At 39.8% G+C, this 24,499-nt stretch overlaps 1 protein-coding gene across 1 annotated transcript in view; it reads left to right on the top strand.

Moving 5' to 3' along the window:
- Positions 1–24,499, top strand: part of AHRR (aryl hydrocarbon receptor repressor) — a 238,436-nt gene that overhangs the window by 136,776 nt on the left and 77,161 nt on the right. Inside the window, exon 5 of the mRNA XM_075271111.1 lies at positions 3,881–3,970. Coding sequence (XP_075127212.1) covers positions 3,881–3,970 — 90 coding nt within the window. The remainder of the gene's footprint in view (positions 1–3,880; positions 3,971–24,499) is intronic.

The following is a 24,499-nucleotide window of genomic DNA, read 5'->3' as shown; positions in this document are numbered from 1 at the left end:
GATTGGCTGGAAGTAATGGGTTAATGAATTGTGCATGTTTCCGCATCTTTGCCACATCTTGTGAATGATAAATGATACTTATTTCTTTCATTTCTAACAATAATAGAGGAGACTGAAAACAAATGGTTTCTAGTAAATTTTATGGCGTAATATAAAACGTAGAATAATAATCTGAAAGAGACATTGAAATTGATTGTTTTTGGAGTATTCTAAGTGACAAAATAAACTTCTAGATGCTGCAAATGCAGGGACGGATACTGACAGCAGATAGTCCTTTGCACAAACTATCTGAGGTTCCTCCCCTATTTTATATTTCAGAATTTAGAAATAAAAATATAATTCATTTGTGAAACCCTTTGTCTTCAAAACAGCATCAACTCTTCTAGGTACATTTGCACACAGTTTTTGAAGCATTTTGGCAGGGAGGTTGTCCCAGATATCTTGGAGAGCTACGCATGATCTTCTGTGGATATAGGCATGCTCGACCCTTCTGTCTCTTCATATAATCCCAGACAGACTCAGTGATTGTAAGATTAGGGTGAGGAGCTATAAAAATGACTTCTAAGACTTCCCCTCCAAGAGCTGATCACACCAAATCTTGATTTTATTTATATTTCTCTTTTGTGCATGCATTCTTACTTTGCAGTATTTTTTCTACACCTACCTAAACTTTTTGCACAGCACTGTTTATCTAGCATTAAAGACATTGGCCCCAAATCAACTTTTCATACTTATGACCATTTCCAGAGGATAGGTTATTAGTACATGATGTGCGGTGGTCCGACACCCAGACACCGAACAGAACAGTTGTTGCAGCAGCCTCCTGGTGCTGGAAGTTAATAGTCAATAGGGAGCACATTTAGTACCGCTCCTATAAAAATAATAGGATTAGTGCAGAAGCTCCATCCACTGTATAGTACTGCTTATGGTAAATAGCTCACCTAACAGCTTCTTGCACTCGGAGGCTTCTCCAACAGCTGATCTGTGCAGACTCTGGTTGCCGGACCCAAAAGATCATCAGCTTTAAACCTATATATATATATATATATATATATATATATATATATATATATATATATATATATATATATATATATATATATATATATATATATAAAAAAAATTATATATTTTACACAGTAAATAGTCGCCATCAAAAGCGTATCGTTGGTCGCTGGTTATTCACTCCCAGCCTCCATATCTGTTGGGTTCAACCCCTATATATATCACTTAAACTTATTTACATCATGAAGACAATGGTGGGGGTCTGATCACTTAAAGATATTCTATCACCAACTCTAACAAGTTCAGCTCTTTACATCAGTTATTAGCTATTTATTCTGGCAAAGTTGGAATTTTTTCTCTAGCCCCCACCATTCCCGAGCAAACAGTGCTGTAGGTTTTAGAGCCTCACATGCTTTTTAAGCTCTGTACTGTAAGGAGACTGGTGACAAAAAAAATGGGTGAACACAAAATGTCATCTATGTGGCCTAACAAAATGCACATTTCTTGTAACATTTTCTTGTCTTAGATGGTGATTTGCAACAATTGTATGCTTCTGAATTGCAAGTAATGATATTGAATGTGGTTGTCTATTACACACTATTGGTATCTGCTGGATTTCTATACAACCTCATTCTTTATGGTTCTGTTGTTGAGCTGCCTGTTTGTCATCAATGATAAACTATACTGCTAGTTGGTGCTTGCCCTCTAAGGGCTGTCATAGAGGTATTTTCCATTGCCAAATACTGTTTTATAATATCACACTTTGTGTTGTTCAAAAGCGTAATGACATTTTGACAGAAATTGTTACTCCTCAGGGTCTCTGCTCATAATTCCTTTCATACAAGCTCATTGTGAGGGCTAATAACAGACCAATACAGTCATTCAGATTGTGGGCACTCTACAGGGTTCTAAACCACATATGACTCAACTATGTACTTGATCACACAACTGTTATTTACAGTATTTAAGAACTTTATATCTTTGAAGTATGGAAAATTCATTTTCAGTTCTAATAAAAATGAAAAATGTTCTAATATAAAGAGAGGATAGAATATGAAAAATCATGGTTCATTGATTCACATTTTCATCTGAATCATCTTATACTCTCAAAATTTGGATATGATTATTCTTGGATGAAAAGCATAAGGAGAATTTAGAATGCAAAAAGTAAAATTTGCTTATAAGCCAGCCTAAAACACATTGAAAGACAAGCATCCAAAATACCAGCGCCTTAGAAAATAGATTATTATTTTCATATTTGATTGATTATTCACTAGTATCTAATGCCTTAGTAGACTTCCATCATTGCCTTAGTAGTCTTCCATCAATGCCTTAGCAGACTTCCATCAATGCCTTAGCAGACTTCCATCAGTGCCTTAGCAGACTTCCATCAATGTCTTAGTAGGTTTCTATCAATGCCTTAGTAGGTTTCTATCAATGCCTTAGTAGGCTTCCATCAATGCCTTTGTAGACTTCCATCAATGCCTTAGTAGGCTTCTTTCCAGAAAGTTCAACTCTCCTAATCCAGAATAAAATTGTTGAATATAAAGTCATAAGAACCAAAGCAATCCTCCTTTGAATTCTGTGAACAACAACACATGACAGATAAAATTGTTTAAATTAGCAAAAAAATAAACCTATGTATTTCCACATCAATAAGTCATTTTCCTGAGATACTTATATGTCTCTTCTTTAAGCTTTTAAGGGAGATGATGGTGTTTATACTTCTCTAATATGGATTCCTTAGTGAATTAAATGAAACAAAAACAAGTAACAAAGTGAATGGTTGTCAACTGTGTAGATCCCAAAGCCATCCTTGTTATTGAAAGTGTCATGTCAGACATTATCTCATTTAACAAAAAAAAAATAAATGCAATCCCTTTGACCAGCACAAGGGACAAAACCCCTTGATTTATATATTTCTCAGTTTTAATTGTAATGTGAGATAAATTTGGATCATAGGAAAATAAAATAAAAAAATAAAGGGATAAAGGGCGGGGATAATTAAGTGTGCATTTCTGTGTTTATTGTTCCTTTTAGGTCATTGGTTTGGTAGGTATCACCTAAAAAGGCAATATATGTATGTTAAATAAGCCCATATAGTGTATTCATGTATGTATATTTGTCTATAAGTGTGTTTGTCAAGATCCTATATCTGGAACTATATAATAAGCCTCCAAGGAAGAAAAATGAGTATCAATGTAGATGAATGTTCATATTTTTGCAAAATAAATCCTGTGTTTCAAAGCATTTGGAGTAAATTTCATCAATTGTAATTTGTCAACTGAGGCCTGCTTCACATCTATGTTCGGGCAATTCCGTTCGCCTATCCGTATCAAATATGCGGAGAGAAAAGTCCTGCAAGCAGCACTTTCCTCTCCGCATTTTTTGTGCGGAAACCGAGCGTATATCACACAGACCCCATTACAGTCTATGGGGTCCGCGGGTTTCCTTAGGTAACTGCTTTTTTATGCAGATAGGTTTCCATTTGGGGGCTATAAGCGGACTTCCTGAACGGAAACCCAAGTGCAGATGTGAATACGGCATAAATGATACTAGTTACAATGTAGGAAACTTAGGGGTTTCTCCTTTTATTTTGAATGGGCCATTATATGTTAAGTTGTTGTTAAATTCTAGTGGACAATTTCTCTATTTCCCTTTGAATTATTGAATATTTTCCAGATGTCACATATTAAAGAAACATTTTGTCAGTTCAAGAGACTGCACTTAATACGGTTTCTACTTGATTTTCCAGAAGCCATAAATTCCACATGTACAATAATAATTAGCAGCCTGAATGTTGTCAATTAAATATGAAGGGGAACATTTTTTACTTACTAATAATTAACCTATGTTCCCCTTGTCTCATCCTTAGTCACTGAACGGATTTGCTCTTGTTGTGAGTACGGAAGGAATGATATTCTATGCTTCATCGACTATACTAGACTACCTGGGCTTCCATCAAGTAAGTTCAATTCTCGTAATCCGTAATAAAGTTGTTGAATATTCAGTCATGAGAAACAAAACCCACTCTCTTTGAATTCTGTGAACAGCAACAAATGACAAACTGCTTTATTTAGCCAATAATATGCCAGAAAGCAGTGTGTGAAAAGTGAAGCACACCCTTACATTCACATGACAGTGAATAATGGCAGCATTCATTTTAATGGCAGTGAACAGGGGCTATTCACATCACCGTTATTTTAATGGTCTGTTGTCATGAACTGTCAAAATGTAGGTCATGTAGTATTTTTGGACATTTTCACGGATCCCTCCATACATTGAAAATGGGTGCCTGTTAGGTGCGTGTTGCATCTCTTCTGTGTGAATCTAGCCTAATTGCTTCCATACGGATTACATGAGTAATCAAATGTGCTTAATTAATTGATCATCGGCACGTGTAGCTATCTCTATAAAAGCAATCTTTTAGAAGTTTTGCTGGTCTGGAGCATTACGGACTGTGCTAACCCAATGACAAAGAGTTAAAATATCAGCAATGATATTAGAGAAGCAATTGTTGCTGCCATTAGAACTGGGAATGATTACAAGACCATTTCCAAACAATTTTAAGTCCACCATTTTTAGAAAGATTATTCACAATTGCAACATATTCAACATGCCCCAACAAGGTCAGACCATGCAATGCTCAAAGAAATTGCAAAGAGAGCTACATCTTAGACTTTGCAATCAGGTTTATGACAGTACAAGTGTGGGTTGTCAGGAGAAAGTCTCTTCTTTCTAAAAAGAACATGGCAGTATGCTTAAAGGGGTATTCCCATCTACATAATTATTTTTTAATTCGTAGATGATTAAAAGTTAAACATTTTTGCAAATATAAGTAATTAAAAATTCTGCAGAGTTTTAAAGATTTTCTCTAACTTTCTTAGTGGTGACAGTCTGTTATCTTGATCGGTTGCCATGGATACGACCACGAACGCAGAAACTTTCTAAGGTCAGAAAATCAGCCATGATTTCTTTATTGTGGCCGGGATATCTTCTGATACATGTAGTGTCCCTGCCTGATAACCCGGCTACAATAAGAAAGTCATAGCTGGGTTCCTGACAAGTCCCAGACCATAGAAAGTTTCTGCATTAGTGGTCGTATCCAAGGCAACCGATCAAGACAACAGACTGTCACCACTAAGAAAGTTAGAGAAAATCTTTAAAACTCTGCAGAATTTTTAATGACTTATATTTGCAAAAATGTTTAACTTTTAATTATCTACAAGTATAGATATGATTATGTACATGGGAATAGCCCTTTAAGTTTGCAAAGTCACATCTGAACAGACACAAGCCTTCTGGAACAATGTCCTTTGGACAGACAAGAATAACGTAAAGATGTTTGGCCATAAATACCCTCTGGCTAGACATAAACACCTCATACCAAGTGTGGTTAATGATTTGAGCTTGTTTTGCAGCCAAATGACCTGAGCACCATGAAGTCATTGAGTTGACAATTAATTACTCGATATACCAAAATATTACATAGTTTGTATCGTTGACAAAAGACATATGTCCATCAAGTTCATATGCATTACCATAAGCAATAATCAATGCTATTTTTCTCTAAAAAAAGACAGCTATCAGCTGTCACTGCTGTGACCAGCACCTGGGGTATTCATATACAGGCTTATCATATCCTGAACAAAATTAACTCCTTTACTCTCACCTTATAACTGAGGTCCTCCATGCCCCTTATCAGTTTTGTGGCCCTCTATTGAACCTATTACAACTCTAGAACATCCTTTCTATGAACTGGTGCCCAAAACTGAACATATTTCAGATGGGACCGCACCATTGACTTATAAAGTGTTAATATTACATCTCTGTCCCTCGAGTCCATACCCCTTTTAATACAAGACAGTATCCTGCTGGCTTTAGAAGCAGTTGATTGACATTACATGCTGTAATTTAATCTATGATCTACAAGTGCACCCAGGTCCAGGTCCTTCTCCACCAGTGACTCTCCCAGCGTTACTCCCCATAGAACATATGTTGCATGTAGATTATTTTTACCCCCTTGCATAACTTTATATTTTTCACATTGAACCTCATTTACCATGTGGTTACCAAACCATTCCTACATACAACCTCCATAGACTGCATTGTACTACAATATCTTGGTCTTATCTGCAAAAAATAGAGACAATGATATTAATAACAACTTAAATTAAAGGGTAAAGACAATGCATAATATACAGTGCCTACAAGTAGTATTCAACCCCCTGCAGATTTAGCAGGTTTACACATTCTGAAGTAACTTGGCATTGTGACATTTGGACTGTAGATCAGCCTGGAAGTGTGAAATGCACTGCAGCAAAAAAGAATGTTATTTCTTTGTTTAATTTTTTTTTAAATTGTGAAAAGTTTATTCAGAGGGTCATTTATTATTCAACCCCTCAAACCACCAGAATTCTGTTTGGATCCCCTAAAGTATTAAGAAGTAGTTCAGGCACAAAGAACAATGAGCTTCACATGTTTGGATTAATTATCTCTTTTTCCAGCCTTTTCTGACTATTTAAGACCCTCCCCAAACTTGTGAAGAGCACTCATACATGGTCAACATGGGAAAGACAAAGGAGCATTCCAAGGCCATCAGAGACAAGATCGTGGAGGGTCACAAGGCTGGCAAGGGGTACAAAACCCTTTCCAAGGAGTTGGGCCTACCTGTCTCCACTGTTGGGAGCATCATCCGGAAGTGGAAGGCTTATGGAACTACTGTTAGCCTTCCACGGCCTGGACAGCCTTTGAAAGTTTCCTCCCGTGCCGAGGCCAGGCTTGTCCGAAGAGTCAAGGCTAACCCAAGGACAACAAGGAAGGAGCTCTGGGAAGATCTCATGGCAGTGGGGACATTGGTTTCAGTCAATACCATAAGTAACGTACTCCACCGCAATGGTCTCCGTTCCAGACGAGCCCGTAAGGTACCTTTACTTTCAAAGCGTCATGTCAAGGCTCGTCTACAGTTTGCTCATGATCACTTGGAGGACTCTGAGACAGACTGGTTCAAGGTTCTCTGGTCTGATGAGACCAAGATCGAGATTTTTGGTGCCAACCACACACGTGACGTTTGGAGACTGGATGGCACTGCATACGACCCCAAGAATACCATCCCTACAGTCAAGCATGGTGGTGGCAGCATCATGCTGTGGGGCTGCTTCTCAGCCAAGGGGCCTGGCCATCTGGTCCGCATCCATGGGAAGATGGATAGCACGGCCTACCTGGAGATTTTGGCCAAGAACCTCCACTCCTCCATCAAGGATCTTAAGATGGGTCGTCATTTCATCTTCCAACAAGACAACGACCCAAAGCACACAGCCAAGAAAACCAAGGCCTGGTTCAAGAGGGAAAAAATCAAGGTGTTGCAGTGGCCTAGTCAGTCTCCTGACCTTAACCCAATTGAAAACTTGTGGAAGGAGCTCAAGATTAAAGTCCACATGAGACACCCAAAGAACCTCGATAACTTGGAGAAGATCTGCATGGAGGAGTGGGCCAAGATAACTCCAAGGACCTGTGCCGGCCTGATCAGGTCTTATAAAAGACGATTATTAGCTGTAATTGCAAACAAGGGTTATTCCACAAAATATTAAACCTAGGGGTTGAATAATAATTGACCCACACTTTTATGTTTAAAATTTAACTGAGCAACATAACTTTTTGGTTTGTAAGATTTATGCATCTGTTAATAAATCCTGCTCTTGTTTGAAGGCTCTAACTTATTTGCATCTTATCAAACCTGCTAAATCGGCAGGGGGTTGAATACTACTTGTAGGCACTGTAAATGGTTTATCGAAAACAAAGCAAAGAATAAAGTCACAAATCGGTTGTTGTTTCTACATCATCAGTAAGCAAGCCAAACGTCATACTTCAGCTCTAACTCCCCTATTTTCCACACTGTAACTCCAGCTCCTTCATAAATGGCTGGCTGTTTTTGGAAAATTTTTCTATGGAAATGCAACTCAAATGCAATCATATCAAGAAGTCTTAGAAGAAGAAAGTCTGTCTCACCAATGTATTCTGGAAACGATTATAGATAGGCAGAGCTCAGCCTATACCATTGGAAGGAGAAGATTTGAGACCAGGCTCAAACAGTAGCATCATTTATTCTGAAAAATCTAGTGATAGGATGGGAGTACAAGAAAACATCAATACTCCTCTGAGTCCAAACAAGATCTTCATATGACGCAAGACATAATTTGAGCTGTGCAGGTAGAGACAGAAGAATATTAAGAGAATCTTCAACAGATGGCATAGAAAAGGAAAAAAAGCTTTATCAAGCCCTTGTGTAATAAACTCAGAGATAGGTGACTTTTTTGGCTTATTTGGGCAAACATTTTACATTTTGCTTTTTTATACCACTCACCTAACTTTTGAAGAATGGGAGAGAAGGTAGGGATAGGCTTAACCTTGCTAACTATCTGAATGCTAGATTTCCTAAATGAAACTTTATAAGAAGTTGCCAAAAATTATTACAATCTCAATTGAGTAAGTGGGTGGCATAGAAAGCAAGGTAATATAGAAAATGGGCAGATTTACTTTAAAATTCAGTAGAGTTCTGCTAGGTGAGCTCTCTTGTGCCACATTTTATCATCCAGTCAATTGCCGCTTCATATGTACGGGGCTGTATAGTCCATGCCAGTCCATTTACACTGTAAAAGCATCTGCAATGGGCCTATGAGAAACAGAGATGGATTATGGAGCATTAAAAAAGGTGGCCTGATCTGATGAACACCATTTTCTTTTATGCCATGTGAACAGCCAGGAGAATTTGAATTCTGGACCTGGGGAAGAGAAGACAGTAGAACCAGCATAGACGGTGTGATGCTCTGAGCCATGTTCCATGGCCATTTAATTCCTGCTTAGATTGTTTATTTTTTTATTGTCTCACAAGGAGGCTTGGACCTTGGATCTCTTGATCCTCTGTGCAGTATACTACAATATTTCTTATACATTACTGTCTATGTGTATTAGGCCAAGTGCTATGACATGTCTGCCATGGCAACAACTCATGATCTCATTGCAGGGGGAGGGGGGTCTAAGCAGGTAAAAGAAATACCCCCCAACTACATACATGCCTTGATATATTGATCATGGCATCTGATGGGTTAATCAGAATATTTTCCAACTACTGCATTTGGTCCCTGTATTATACAGAACCCAGCAGCGATCTATGCATCATACTGTTACAGTGTGGAGCATTAACTAGTGAGTTCAGTGCAAGGTAATGGTGCAGGACAGTGTGGAAATGTGGTGGATTTCTTCAGTAGTACCACCACATGAAAAACTGATCAATACACAGGTCTCAAAAACAGTCAGTGGGCTGTCCATTAAGCACGAAATGGTCTTTGCCGGTGACCTTCATTCTGGCCAATAGATGAATGGCCCAAAACTGGACCCCATGATATTTCCTTGCACTTACACAACAGGGTATGTGAAGATTTATTAAACCAGCCAACTATTAAGACTCTCACACCACCATCTTGTGATGCTTATAATAAATCCCACTGACAATGCTGGGTACGGGACATATATTTCTGTTTTTCTATTACAGGGCAGAACAGTATTAAAGACAGTGTTTTTTCCAGTCAGAGTCCCTACAAAATGGGACTAGAGCAGTAGTATCAGCAAAGCTTTAATGCCCTTAGACTCCACGTTTGATCACTGACATTTTGTGTTTGTTTTCTCGCAGTTAACGTGATGGATTGTCTCTTTGCATGGCTGAATGGCTGAATCTTTCTACATCTGTTCACAATTAATAGTATTATTATTATTATTATTAGGGTAACCATGTTCTTTTTAAGAACAGGGCCAAAGGCTAATGTGCTTTTTTTCCTGCTCTTTCATGCCTTCCAGCGATTTGCTTTGATATTAATATTTCAGCACAAGCTTCCTTCCACTACACCCTGTCTTTACTATGTACACACATTTTTCCTATTGCCCATTGACACAAGCACACATATTCTGTATTGTCGTGCATGTCAGTGTGTATTGTTCTCTATAGTTCAAAAGGCATTTTATTCAAACACCATTATTCCATCATTTCCACTAGTTTACTTGTTTGGATGAAAAGAAACTTTCCACCACTTTTCTATTTGTGGCCTTTGAAAAGTTCCAAAAATATTAATGCTCTAAAGAGTTATAATCTCCCCTACAAACAAAGCATCCAATGGTACTTGTCTGTAGCTAGCTTGCTGATGGAAGACAGACTTCCTCATTAGCCAACTTATTTCCATGTCTGTAAACTGCAGTCGCCGCTCATGCGGAATCATATCCAGTCATGTCATTTTTACAGGGATCTATACTTAGGCTTATGACCGGCGCACTCCATCAGTACAGGACACAAATTAACATTCACATGTTAGGTCTGATGTGGTGCCAGTCTGTCCATAGTTAAGTCCAAGTATTCTTTTGAAGTTTCTTACATAATATGTAGCTGTCCTTTTATTGTACAGTGATCCCTCAAGTTACAATATTAGTTTTTTCCGAAATGACTAAGTTGAATATTGTAATTTGAGACCATAACTCAATGTGGAAAACGAGTAATTATTTCTGAAGCGCCAAGAAACAGTAACCAAAAACACGACAAAAAATAAAGAATAAGTGCATAAGCTACACAAATACAGAATCTTTACATATAGAAGTCAGAACATGCTGCCGGAAACCGGTCAATTACATTTTGTTGAGAAGATTGAAGCATCAGCAGAAGAAACGCGCCTAAAGCTAATTTGCATGAGAATAAATTGCTCCATTTCATGAAAAATGGAGCTGAAATGTATAATAAGCAAGGCATATTTGGAAAGTGTAGAAGCAACCCTATAAGGTACTGTCATTAGTTTGATACCGATTTTTCTGTTTGATAGACTTTCTTTAAAGATTGCCTATACACTTCACTAAGTTAAAATTAGTGTCACCCTAGGCTATCAAAATCTAGGTCCCATTATTTATTTTTGCAATTGAAATCATACCTACTAAAAGTTAACTATTATGTCTAATGTGACCATTTTCTTTCTAATGATACGAGTGTCAATTCATGCAAATTGTAGTAGGCAGATTGCTTAATGTGTCTCTTTTAACCCCTTAAGGACACAGCCAAGAAAAAAAACCATTTTTGTACTTACTTATAAAACAAAACCCAAAACATATATATAGAATTTATTTTGAATGTTAGGTTTACAATTCTAACAGCAATTTTCCAGATTTACAAGAAATTTTCCCAAACCCATTTGTTTTATACCATTTTATTTCTGAAGGGGATTTTAAAAACCTATATACTGTATAACAGATCCATGTTAAAGGGGTTGTCCCATCACAAGGATCCTATCTATACTGCTTGTTAATGTGAATGTAAGACTTTTCCTAAATACACTGCTTCAGCAAAACTGCTTTGTTTGTCCACTATCTTACTTTATTCAATTCATTGTTGACACAGCCCTTGACTTATCTGCTCAAAAGTCAAGTGATGTATCTGCCTGCTCTCAGGAGGGAGGGAGAAAGGGCTAAGTGCACAGGAGCGAGCCTGTGTTTCTAGCTATTCCTGTGTCTACACCACATGACCTAGGTCCTGCACTCAGATAGGGGAGAGGAGCTGCTTTCATTTCTGAACATCTTCTGTTCTCCCAGTTATCAGGCTAGCTAATTCAATTGTGTTCATTATGGCAGAGACAGGCAGTCTCTGTATGTAACACAGAATGGAGTTGCTCCTGCCTGGACTTCATAGTCCAATATTGTGCATATAGTGTTGTTTGAGGACCTTTGATGACATCACAGGCCCTTCAGCCACCCCATAGGATCACGCTATGTGGTGGGTGGAGTTACACACGAATTTAGGGGTGGAGCTAAACGGCAGGTTGCATGTGAAACCCCGCCCACCAAATGATGCAAGAAACCAGGAAGAAAGAACATTTTACAGCAGTGAAGACTGGTGAGTATGCGACGTGGGAATACCCCTTTAAGACTAAGGCCTCGTTCACATCTGCATTGGTATTCTGTTCGGTGGAGTGTGCATGTGCAGGTGTTGTGCAGTAAAAGCACACGGATCCCCATAGACTCTAATGGGGTCCATGTGCTTGCCGCCAGATCTCCACAGGGAACATACGGACAGGAAAGTACTTCACAATCTACTTTCCTGTCCGCATGACTCGTGCAGAGATCTCACAGCAAGCACACGGACCCCATTATAGTCTATGGGGTCCGTGTGTTGTCACTGCATAGCGCTTGCAAATGCGTTTGGTAGTCCATTCAGGGGGGTCCCCATGCAGACTCCCCGAACGGATTACCAAATGCAGATGTGAACGAGGGGTAAAGCTAAAGGAAAAGCTACTTTTTTTCTTTGTTCTTTTTTGTTGCAGTTTTTTTTAATTAACCCCTTCCCGACATGCGCCGTAATAGTACGGCGCATGTCGGGTCTGTAATTATGGCGACCACCTGGGAGCCGGGCGGCCGCCATAGCCGCCGGGTGTCTACTGCTTTAAGCAGCAAAAGGCATTAACCCCTCCGGCGCTACGGTCAAAGGCCATTTTGCCGGTGATCGCAGGCTCCTGGAGCATGCTCCAGGGCCGACGTCATGTTGCCATGACAGCCGGGAGCCTTTACAAGGCTCCCAGGCTTGTCTGCAAATTCTCTCTTTTGCAGGCTGGTCTATGCAGCCTGCAAAAGAAAGGATGATTTTTTGCAATGCATTGCAATGCATTAGCATTGTAATGCACTGCATTAGTGATCAGACCCCCTGGGGTTCAACACCCCCTAGGGGGTCTAATAAATCACTGTTTTGATTCTGATAAAAATTTTAATAAAAAGTGATCAAAGCAATAGCATTTCCCAAAAATGGTAGAACTAAAAAGTACACCCGGCCCCGCAAAAAAGGACGCCCTATGCATCCCCGTACACGGAAGTATAAAAAAGTTACGGCCGTCGGAATATGGCGACTTTTAGAAATAAAAATTTTTTAACACAGTTTTGGATTTTTTTTAAAGGGGTCAAAATGTAAATAAAACCATATAAATTTGGTATCCCTGGAACCGTACCGAAACACAGAATACAGGGGACATGTCATTTTTAGAGATGAGCGAACAGTGTTCTATCGAACACATGTTCGATCGGATATCAGGCTGTTCAATGTGTTCGATTCGAATCGAACATCACGTGGCAAACTCCAAAAAAATTTGATTCCCCTCCCACCTTCCCTGGCGCTTTTTTTGCACCAATAACAGCGCAGGGGAGGTGGGACAGGAACTACGACACCGGAGGCATCGAAAAAAATCGGAAAAAGTCATTGGCTGCCGAAATCAGGTGACCTCCATTTTAGACGAATAGTGGATTTCAAATCCGGGTCATATGAGAATGTGAACTTTGTGACTAAGAGACAGGGATAGCTGTACAGGCAGGGATAGCTAGGGATAACCTTTATTTAGGTAGGAATGTTATTAAAAATAACTTTTTGGGGCTCTATCGGGTGTGTAATTGTGATTTTTGTGACATAAACTTTTTCCCATAGGAATGCATTGGACAGCGCTGATTGGCCAGAGTACAGAATTCGACCAATCAGCGCTGGCTCTGCTGGAGGAGGCGGAGTCTAAGATCGCTCCACACCAATCTCCATTCAGGTCCGACCTTAGACTCCGCCTCCTCCGGCAGAGCCAGCGCTGATTGGCCGAAGGCTGGCCAATGCCTTCCTATGGGAATGCAGAGACTTAGCAGTGCTGAGCCAGTTCTGCTCAACTACACCGTGTGCCGAGTGTGCACACTCGGCTCTACTACATCAGATGGTGTGGAGCGATCTTAGACTCCGCCTCCTCCAGCAGAGCCAGCGCTGATTGGTCGAATTCCGTACTCTGGACAATCAGCGCTGGCCAATGCATTCCTATGGGGAAAAGTTAGCTTGCGAAAATCGCAAGCTGACAGGGATTTCCATGAAATAAAGTGACTTTTATGCCCCAGACATGCTTCCCCTGCTGTCCCAGTGTCATTCCAGGGTGTTGGTATCATTTCCTGGGGTGTCATAGTGGACTTGGTGACCCTCCAGACACGGATTTGGGTTTCCCCCTTAACGAGTATATGTTCCCCATAGACTATAATGGGGTTCGAAACCCGTTCGAACACTCGAACAGTGAGCGGCTGTTCGAATCGAATTTCGAACCTCGAACATTTTAGTGTTCGCTCATCTCTAGTCATTTTGGCTGCACAGTGAACACCGTAAAACCAAAGCCCGTAAGAAAGTCGCAGAAATGCATTTTTTCTTCAAATCCACCCCATTCTGAAATTTTTTCCTGCTTCCCAGTACATTATATAGAATAATTAATGGTGGCATCATGAAGAAAAATTTGTCCCGCAAAAATTAAGAAATAAATAAATTATGGGGTTTAGAAGGAGGGGAGTCAAAAATGAAAATCAAAAAATGCCATCGGCGGGAAGGGGTTAAACCAAAACCAGGAGTGGATTGAGCAGAAGGGTAAAGTTTTATTGCATTCCTTATATTTGCCATTCCTTCTGCAGTCACCCCTGGCTTTGGCTCAAAATAACACAGCAAAATCTGCAACAAAAAAAAGCAAAGTTTCCGCAATGTAAGGCCTTAGCCGTAAGTAAGTATAACAGGTACAACATCAAATCACTTAGCGATCACAAAACAGCCGACCTATCAATAAGCCAACCAATAATTATGGATGAAAATTGGCAAAAATGGTTGTCATCACATTTAGGGTAATGAAACAATAGAGACACTGTTATTCAAGTGTCATTTGATACAACGGGTGATGTAAAACTGGAGTTCTTAAGTTGTACCGTCTGTGCCATGTGTTTTGTTCATGGGCTTGTTTTACAAGGGCATGTGTTCAGGCCCTTTGCGTGCCTAAGATCTGGAAAATATGGGAAAGTTAAATATTTGAAAAGGCATCTGTCATTCACAACAAAAATCACAGACTAGGACTGGAAAAATGTGAGGTCTATACTGTGGATTTTGTATTTAGATTTGGAGCAGAAATACTTTTTATTTCTTGCATGCAATAAACTGTGTTAGTATGCATGTTTTGAAATGGAAAATGCCTTGTTCCTTTAATGTACACTGGTGCTTGACAGATTGTGAACCCTTCAGAATTTTCTATATGTCTCCACACATTTGACCTAAAAATACATCAGATTCACACAAGTCCTGAAAGTAGATAAAGTAAAGTAAACCTAATGAGTAAAGTATTAGACTTATACCATATCTGTTAGCAGTATATATGTGAACCTTGGCTGTCCAGTGAGATCTGTAAACACAACAACCACAAGAAAATTACACAAATACAATTTTGTAAATGTAAAAATAAAAAAAGGTAATGGTTTTTGGAAGGTGAAGTGTAAAAAGGCCTATTAGAGAGCAAAACGTGTGACTTTCACAGAGGCATGGATTTCAACTGCCTCATCCTTATCTTCCTCCGGAGCTGCTGTTCAAGAGTCAAAAGGTCCACATGCACATTATATTATTTTCCAGTCACACCAAAACCAGTGGGCAGTTTTATAAAGACTCACTGTCTACATACCTACAGAGCTGGTGGACGGTGCGCCTCGTATATGATGAAGCACATGCCTCCGCAAAAATAAGGAGCACCATCAGCCAGGCTATGCCAGTTGTAGACTGACATACATCTCCCCCATCATTTAAGTCAGATTTCTGGTGACCATGATGCCAGCAACCTCACTATCTGCCCAAACTGACTACAAATCCTTTTCAAGAAAGACGTGAGGATAATGCAGAAAATAGTCACAATTTTTGCATAAGAAATCACGATTTGCACAAAAATTTGCAACTTTATATGCCTTTTACCAATTTTCTGGAGTACAAGGCATAATAAATTAGGCATAGTGTGTATATCTGACAGCCTTCTGATGTGTATGGCCAGCTTTTGTCTCAGCTTTTCGCCTGATCCTTGTGAGAACCAGAGGGCCTGCTGCTACCCTTTATTGAATACATTCTCAACGCCTTCAATAGTGGTTGTTCACAACCCAATCATGTGAGACTACACCTGGACCACTATTTCACAATGCGAGTGCATCACCTTTGCCGCAATACCGATCATGTACCGATTGGAATATTTTGTACAGCATTCTTTTTCATTGTGGCATTATGGCTCATATTGCTTCCACATAACTCTGGTCCTTTATCTGCATCTTAACCCTTTAACAACCTACCCTTAAAACAGTATATCCCTCTCTGCACTCCTGCTTTCATAACTTTTTACATTTATTTACATTATTTCAGTGTAGTAGCTTAACAACACCTTGCTCTTTTTTGCTTTTGAAGGTGATAAGATCAGAAAACATTAATTTTCTAAATTTTAAGGTTTATGGCGTTTATCATGTAGAATAAATAACATACTAATTTTAATTTAGGGGTTGTTATGGATGTGGTGAAGATAATTTTGTGTGTGTGTGTGTGTGTGGGGGGGGTCATTAACAAGGGGGTTTCTTTGTCTCCAGTAAAACAACTTATGCTAGGTTTACACTAGCATTCGGGTTTCTGTTTTTCAAGTTCGCTTGGGGACCCAAAAAACAGAAACCCAATTCACTTAAGCAGAGGTTACCCATGGAAACGGTAGTGTAAATATAGACTATAATGGGGTCTGCTGGGTTTCCACCCGGTTCCTGCCCCATATAGGGATGACAATGTGCATTTTTTTTTATTTTTCCTATCAACATGTCTTTGTACAATGGAGGAAATCCAGGCAAACACAGAGAGAACATACAAACTACTTGCAGATGTTGTTCCTGGCAGGATTCAAACCCAGGACTTCAGAACTGCAAGGCCGCAGTGCTAACCACTGAGCTACCGTGCTTGCATTTTTCAAGTAGATTCGGGGACAGAATCCCCAAATTGTGAGAGTGCTGACGTGAATTCAGCCTTAGTTGTTGCAGTCAGTATTGGTTAAATGGCAAGTATGCTTCTGATTAATAATTGGGGGATGATATCATGAACAAAAGTCCATAGTAAACCTTCCTCCTGGGTTTGCTGAAGTGACAAGGACGGAAAAATTTAATAAATAAATAAATAAATAAATCCTTCTCCCACTACATATTAAGTGGACAGGATCTTTCCCAACTCCATCATTTCAGTTAGTTTCAGTGCCCTGTGCTCTCTATTGAGACACACAATCCACACACTTTAGTTAGACACAATTTTATTCCCTAAGCTCTCGGGAGAGGAGTGAATATGTTGGATGTTCCTCTAAAATGGCTATAAAACAGGTGCCATGAGATAAATCCCCTGTTCCAGATGGTATCCCAACATAAAAACTTTCAGGCTTAGATCTTAGATGAACTTATTTCTACATTGGAAGAAGCCTATACATAGGGCAACCTCCCAGCCTCCATGAGTGATCATCTTAGTTATTAGGACCCTTTTTCTGTTACTTCCTACCGTCCTATTTGATTATTGAATATTGACTTAAAACTGCTGGTGAAAGTATTGGCTAATCGCCAAATTATTCACCCGGACCAGACAGGATTTATTCCAGGTAATGCAATCCTATTAATATCCTATTAATATTATAAATGTGAAATGTTTGTGAGTTTGTGGGTTTGTGACTTTGGATGTTCGGATGTTTGGCGGTCAATCACTCAAAACCCGCTCCACCGATTTGACTGAAATTTTCCACAAACATAGTTACTACACTGGATTGCGCAATAGGCTACTTTTCGTCACAATAGCACACATACGTTTTTCCCAGGACCCCCACAAAACTCAAACTCACATCACTATCTCTGCAATCTCACACACTTTGGACCATAGCAAGCCACAAAATTCATATTACCCTCTACAGCAGAGGTCAGCAACCCCTGGCACACATGCCAAGAGTGACACACCTGACACATTTCACTGGCATGCCAGCAGCACAGGACCTGCAAGAGTTAAATGAAGTCCGAGCGTCCCTTCAGTGCTCTGCTAGAGCTGAGGCATAAGGACACTCCCCTTTGAGAGGGGTGCAGGAAACCCAGGGGGTGGAGCTTATTCGCTCAAGTCTCTGCCTGCCTGCTATAGTGATTGCTCCTGCCGTCTGCATCCTGCGTTCCCCGAGGAGGACACGAAGCTGCTAGCAAACTGAAAGTAAGAAACACACAGCTACCTTCCTTTAGTTCCTATTCTCATTAATGTCAGCCATTTGGGGTTATTAGTTTAGTGTTAGTAACTCCATGTGCTTCATATTAATAGGAATACACCCCATCATGTCCCTCATATTAACCCCTGTGTGCCCCATATAAAAGTTACTAATATGTGAGACATATGGAGGTACTAACAAAAGACCTCAGTAATGAAGATACTTAATTATTACCTCCAAGTCTCTCACATATCAGTAACTAGAGATGAGCGAGTACTGTTCGGATCAGCTGATCCGAACAGCACGCTCCATAGAAATGAATGGATGCACCTGGTACTTCCGCTTGGACGTAGCCGGCGCGCTTAACCCCCCACGTGCTGGCCATGTCCATTCATTTCTATGCGAGCGTGCTGTTCGAATCGGCTGATCCGAACAGTACTTGCTCATCTCTATCAGTAACTCTTACACAAGGGTTAATGTGAGGGACATTATGGGGTTAATTGCTATTAATAAGAGGCGCATGGAGTTACTAAACTCTCATGCACAGGGCCAGACTTTATGTTGCTTGCTCAAGAGTATCCTGGGCCCAAAACTTATATCCACTGGCGGAAAATAACAAATCATACAATGTCGTATATCGAAGTATATTAACCTGAAATACCTCTGTTCCAAAGACACCATGTACAGTTTCTCAGAACACCGTATAGCAGCTGAAATACAAATTACATTCAACACAAAAGTCTCACGTATTCTCAGAATTACAGAAAAAACAAGATACAAAGTTACATTTCATATCCCATACCTTATACACAGTACGAAAACCTTACCCGCGCTGTATTTACCCACTTCTACAATCACCGCAGACGAAGTCGCGGGTACCAGCTAGTAACCTATAATATATGGAAGGTTTTCACTAATCTTCAGTATGTTGATATTCCTTCCTTTGGGAGGTTTTAGACAGATATGGCAAAACTTGTATTTTTTGGATCAAGCTTCTTCATAGTAATCCTCATGCATGGAAAAGTTTGAATGCTATTAGTTCTCCTTTTATAACTTTACAAGAGTCAAGAGTGTCCTCCTTTTCCATTCTTATTTGCTGCTATAATTTAAAGAGGACCTTTCATCAGATTGGGCACAGGCAGTTCCATATACTGCTGATCTGTGCCCCGGGTAAAGCGCTATCGGTCCCGGTACCGTAGCACTTTACAGTCAGAAGGGCGTTTCTGACAGTCTATCAGGAACGTCCTTCTCCACAGCAGCGCCTATCACGCTGCACAGTGTGAGCGGGGAGGAACACCCCCCTCCCCTCCTGATAATGCTCATCTATGCACTGCGAGCAGAGGGAGGGGGCGTTCCTCCCCGCTCACACTCTACAGCGCAATAGGCGCTGCTGTGGAGAAGGACTTTCCTGACAGACTGTCAGAAACGCCCTTCAGACTGTAAAGCGCTATGGTACCGGGACCGATAGCGCTTTACTCAGGGCACAGATCGGGAAAGCGAATCGGGAAATCGAAAGTGCGCTGAATTCAATGCACTGTCGGCTTTCCAGCAGTATATGGAACTGCCTGTGCCCAATCTGATGAAAGGTCCTCTTTAAAGTTTTGGTACCATCAATAAGGGCGTCTTCTGAGATTGGGAGTTCTCTTTTGGGAAATGGAGTTTCTTTTATACGCAAAGGACATGCTTCTGCAGCTGAGAGATGTTTTGGATGTGAAGCATGTCACCCATGTGTATCAGGAGTTTGGGTCCTTCTCTGGTATTCACATTAATTACTCCAAAGTCAAGGATTCTGCCTCTGTCTCAGATGGAAAAGTTGGAAATTTAAGAGGAGACCTCCACTGTTTGGGAGTTACTTTTTCTAAGAAACTTAAGAACTATATTCCATTACATGTGGTACCCACTCTGGGTACACTTAGATATAGTGTAAAGGCTTGGGAACATTTTCCCCTCTAGAATTGCATTAGTTAAAATGGTTTTGTTATCTAACTGTAAATGTAACTGTTTGGACTTCTAATAAGTTTTTTTGTGTAGATTGTGAGCCCCATATAGGGTTCACAATGTACATTTATTCCCTATCAGCATGTCTTTGGAGTATGGGATGGAAATCCATGCAAACACAGGGAAAACATGCAAACTCCTTGCAGATGGTTTTTTGCCCTAGGCAGGATTCGAACATGGGACTGCAGTGCTGCAGTGCTAACCATCGAGCCATCATGTGGCCCCCTTCTAATAAGTTATTTAATCCCATGGAATCAATTTTTAGAAATTTCATATGACAGGGTAAAAGAGAACACATAAAATATTGTATATTATGTCTTCCTGAGGGTGGTTGTATGTTTTGTCCTCTCAGTTACAACATTTGGGGGATATGAACTATACAGCAGTTACATGAGCTATCATTGAGGAGGGGGTTCAGTACAGTGAGAGAAGTTGGTAGTTTCTCTATTTTTACCCTTCACACCACTGTTGGATAATGGTAATATTGCACAGTTTAAGTTATTGTAAAACAGAAATAAATGGATAAATTGTAGTATTACACAAGTGTCACACTTTTTCCATTAGAGAAATATTAAGTAATTTCAGCTTCTGAAACAGGAGCTTGGGATAATTACATAGAATTTTTATAGTTTTTTTCATTTGAGTCATACTTTGGCTATGACAGTTGGTAATGACAAGTGTAAACTTAGCACAATAAGTAATAAACATTGTTATATTAAATGGAAAAATGGCACCCTTCTCCATGGCCTTCTACCTTAAACTGTGCTGCTTGCTTAATACACCTCGTTCCCTTCTCCCCTTTGCCAACCTCTTCACTGCTACCCGTTGCCCAGCGAATAGGGTTTAAATTACTACCACTGACATACAAAGCCATCCACAACCTGTCCCCTCCATATATCTCTGACCTAATCTCCAGCTACCTGCCCACATGTAACCTCTGATACTCCAAAGACCTCCTACTCCGCTCTGCTCTTATCCACTCTTCACCCAACCGTCTCCAAGATTTCTCCCGTGCATCCCCAATACTCTGGAACTCCTTACCAAGACACATAAGACTAACCCCCACAATCACAGGCTTCTTGAAGGCCCTGAAGACTCACCTATTCAGGAAAGCCTACAACCTCCAATAACACTATCACCACATCACTAGTCTCTCCCCTCACCTTCTGTCTATCCCTCTTCTGTCATAGACTGTAATCCCTTGCAGGCAGGGCCCTCTACCCCACTGTGCCAGTCGGTCATTGTTAGTATTATATCTACCTGTATATTCTGTGTATTGTATGTAAACCCTCATATGTAAAGCACCATGGAATTAATGGTGCTATATAAATAAACAATAATGATAATAATAATAAGGGACGGAATCTGTTATATATAAGCACTTCATTTCAAATAAGATTTCTGGGGATGATTTTAAACACAAAGAAATATGGGATAGACATTTGGAGGAGGATTTGGGGATCTCTTGGTCTCTAGTAAAGGGTACCAAGTTCTACTATTACAACTGTTATTTCAAGCTAGGCGCCAGGTCCTGAAGAAGATCCACCACTATTCCAGAGCTGGAAGGAACAAGTGTATTGTTTATTTATTAAGTGTATTGTATTCTATTGTTTCAGATGACTTACTATTAAACAGTTGGTGTATATCAGAAACTTCTTAACAAATGGAAATGATGGATTGATCAGTTGTCTCCCAAGAAAAAAAGCTTTGCTAATAGTTTTTTATTAGGCTACTTTAGTATTAATAGATTTTTTTTTTCTTCCATCTTGCACCAGGAGTGCAGTGAGGTGCTTCTCGGTCAGGGTTATTATATTTTCAGGTAAAAAATGTTTTGATAACTGCTTAGGGCGGGTTCACACCTGCGCCCATTCCCGCTTTAGGCAATCCTACCGGTTTCCGTCTTCTGCCCTGAGAAACTGGACAGAGGGTGCCAAAGTAACCGCCCTTGCGCGTTTTGTGCCTGTCCATGGCGAAACCATTTTTTTTTAACTGGACACAAAGTCGGACCTGCAGGACTTTGTGTCCGGTTAAAAGAAAAAACAGTTTCGCCGCGGACAGGCACAAAATGCTCACGGGCGGTCAATTTGCAAACCCATTCAAGTGAATGGGTTTGAAAACTGACGACAGGGTTTTCATTCCCTGTCCAGTTTCTTGGGGCAGAAGATGGAAACTCAGCAGGATTGCCTAAAGCGGACACGGGCACAGGTGTGAACCCACCCTCAGTCATAAAATAAAAATTTATATTGTGGATAGTAGAGAGAGCTCAGGACCACTCACCTGTCAGCAGGGAGCATAACTGTGCTGAAAATCACCCATATGATTGATGAAAAATATTGGGGGTTAGAGAGAAAAAAATTCCACCTGCACCAAAGTCAGTAGAGCAGCACCTATTAAGAGATGCAAAGAGTTGGAGTTGGAGGAGGCAGTAAAAGGCCCTCTTGAACAATCTGGAGGTTTTGTATTCTACCCCTACAAGGCATCCTCAGCCATTTCATTTTCAAACTCTCTTATCTGAAAGACTATTTGCATAGAATGTGCAAAATCATTGCTGTCTTCTTACTGATATACAAAGGTTAATTTGTATTCTTATTTCATCCATGTAAATGATCACAGATATGACACGTTTTGACATTTACAAAAACCACATCCTTATAGAGCAAGTGTTTTTAAATTAAAATGGAAACCACCTATTCTTATTTCTTGTAAGTTCTTAATTCAGATAATCAAAGACATTGACTCAATGACTCATTTAGGGTGCTATTACAGGGTACTAATGCACCATTTACAGCTAATTGTCAGGCTGCTCCTGGCATCTGTCTTTCCTTCCAGCTCCATACATTACCACTGTGTGCTGAGAACAGCTGACTGGCCATCAGACCCCCACCAATCAGATATTGATGATCTGTCCTAGGATAGCTTATCAATATTGTAAGGCTGGAAAAATCCTTTAATATGCTTAATTAATTTTATTACAAAGATATACTGATAGGGAATTTAGATTGTGAGGCTTGGCAATTTATCTTTACAGTACTGTGGAACACAATGGAGCTATATAAGTAAGCTATATAAATAAATAACATAATTCCTCATTTCATTCTTGGCATAAAATACTGGATTATAAAGGATCTGGGCTTAATATTTTATCAGTTTTTTCAGTTATTTTTTTTCAAGTAACCCTTACTCTAATGCCTTAACGTATGATTCTAGAAAGGCATATTGAGCGTTGTTTTACAGCTTTGCTGTACAATTTAGCATGTGATTTATTTTGGCTAAACAAATTTGTTTTTCCCTGTTGTTAAATGGCACGTGTGCATCTAGAAGACAGATTTATTGTGACTTTAACCATGAACTCTTTGAATGTTCAGCGGTTTCAGTGTTTCTTGTCTAATAAATAATAAAGCTGTTTTTATGTGGAATCTGTCAAAATTGCAGATGGCTTGTTTATAAAATGTGGGAAATAACCCAGTAGGTGGTAACACTTTATGAGAAGCGGAGTCCCTCAGCTTTTTATTTATTTATTTATTTGCATGTCTAAGTGTGACCTGGGAATAGGCTGACTGCTCCATCATGTATCTTCTTACAATGGAGTACAATTGGACTAGATATTAGATGTATCTGACAAATCACAAAGAATAAATAGAAAATATTGCTAGAATTCAAGATGTTTCAGTGCATTATTATTAGTTCTCATTTTTTATAAAATCTACTTAAGAAGTTGACAAATTGTGTAAATACTCGGCCACCTTTCCCCCATACACATCTATGACTGTTTAACCTGAGCAGTGGAGAGACGAGAAATCATCCACATCATATGTCTGGTGTGCATTAGAGCACCATTATAAACATAGTACAAAGACAGATATTTAACAATCTTCATGTCCTCTTAACTGAAGTGAGATGCATCTAATTTATTAAAGGGATTGTCCAACTCCTATTGGGGACCTCAGCTCAGGATAAAATAAAAGACTGGTGGGGGGGTTGACACGAATGACCCTACTGATCAGCTATTTGAAGGGGCTATGGTACTCATACAAGCACAGTAACTTATTCACTGTTTACATTGCACGCAGTCTGTTTCATAGTGGCCTTGCAATGTAATTGCAGCCATGTCTCTTTCTATAGGATAAGGCTGTAATTATATTGCACAGCCGCTATGAAACAGATGGTGTGTGATGTAAAACAGTGTACTGGTCGCACAGCTTGTACAAATATTGCAGCCCTTTGAAACAGCTGATCAACAGGGGTCCCAGGGATCGTAGCTCCACTAATCTCTCATTTATGACCTATCCTGAGGATTGGTCAGCAAAAAAAGAAGTTGGACAACTTCTCGAAGAGGCACATGCCTTTCTGGTTGATAGAAGTATAGATCTAAGCCTATTACTATCTGTCGCACATTTGAGTTAGAATTTACACTGGTTGTCATTGCT

Source organism: Leptodactylus fuscus, chromosome 4 (assembly GCF_031893055.1).
Source record: "Leptodactylus fuscus isolate aLepFus1 chromosome 4, aLepFus1.hap2, whole genome shotgun sequence".
Lineage (NCBI taxonomy): Eukaryota > Metazoa > Chordata > Amphibia > Anura > Leptodactylidae > Leptodactylus > Leptodactylus fuscus.
This window is presented reverse-complemented; position numbering and strand designations above follow the sequence as displayed.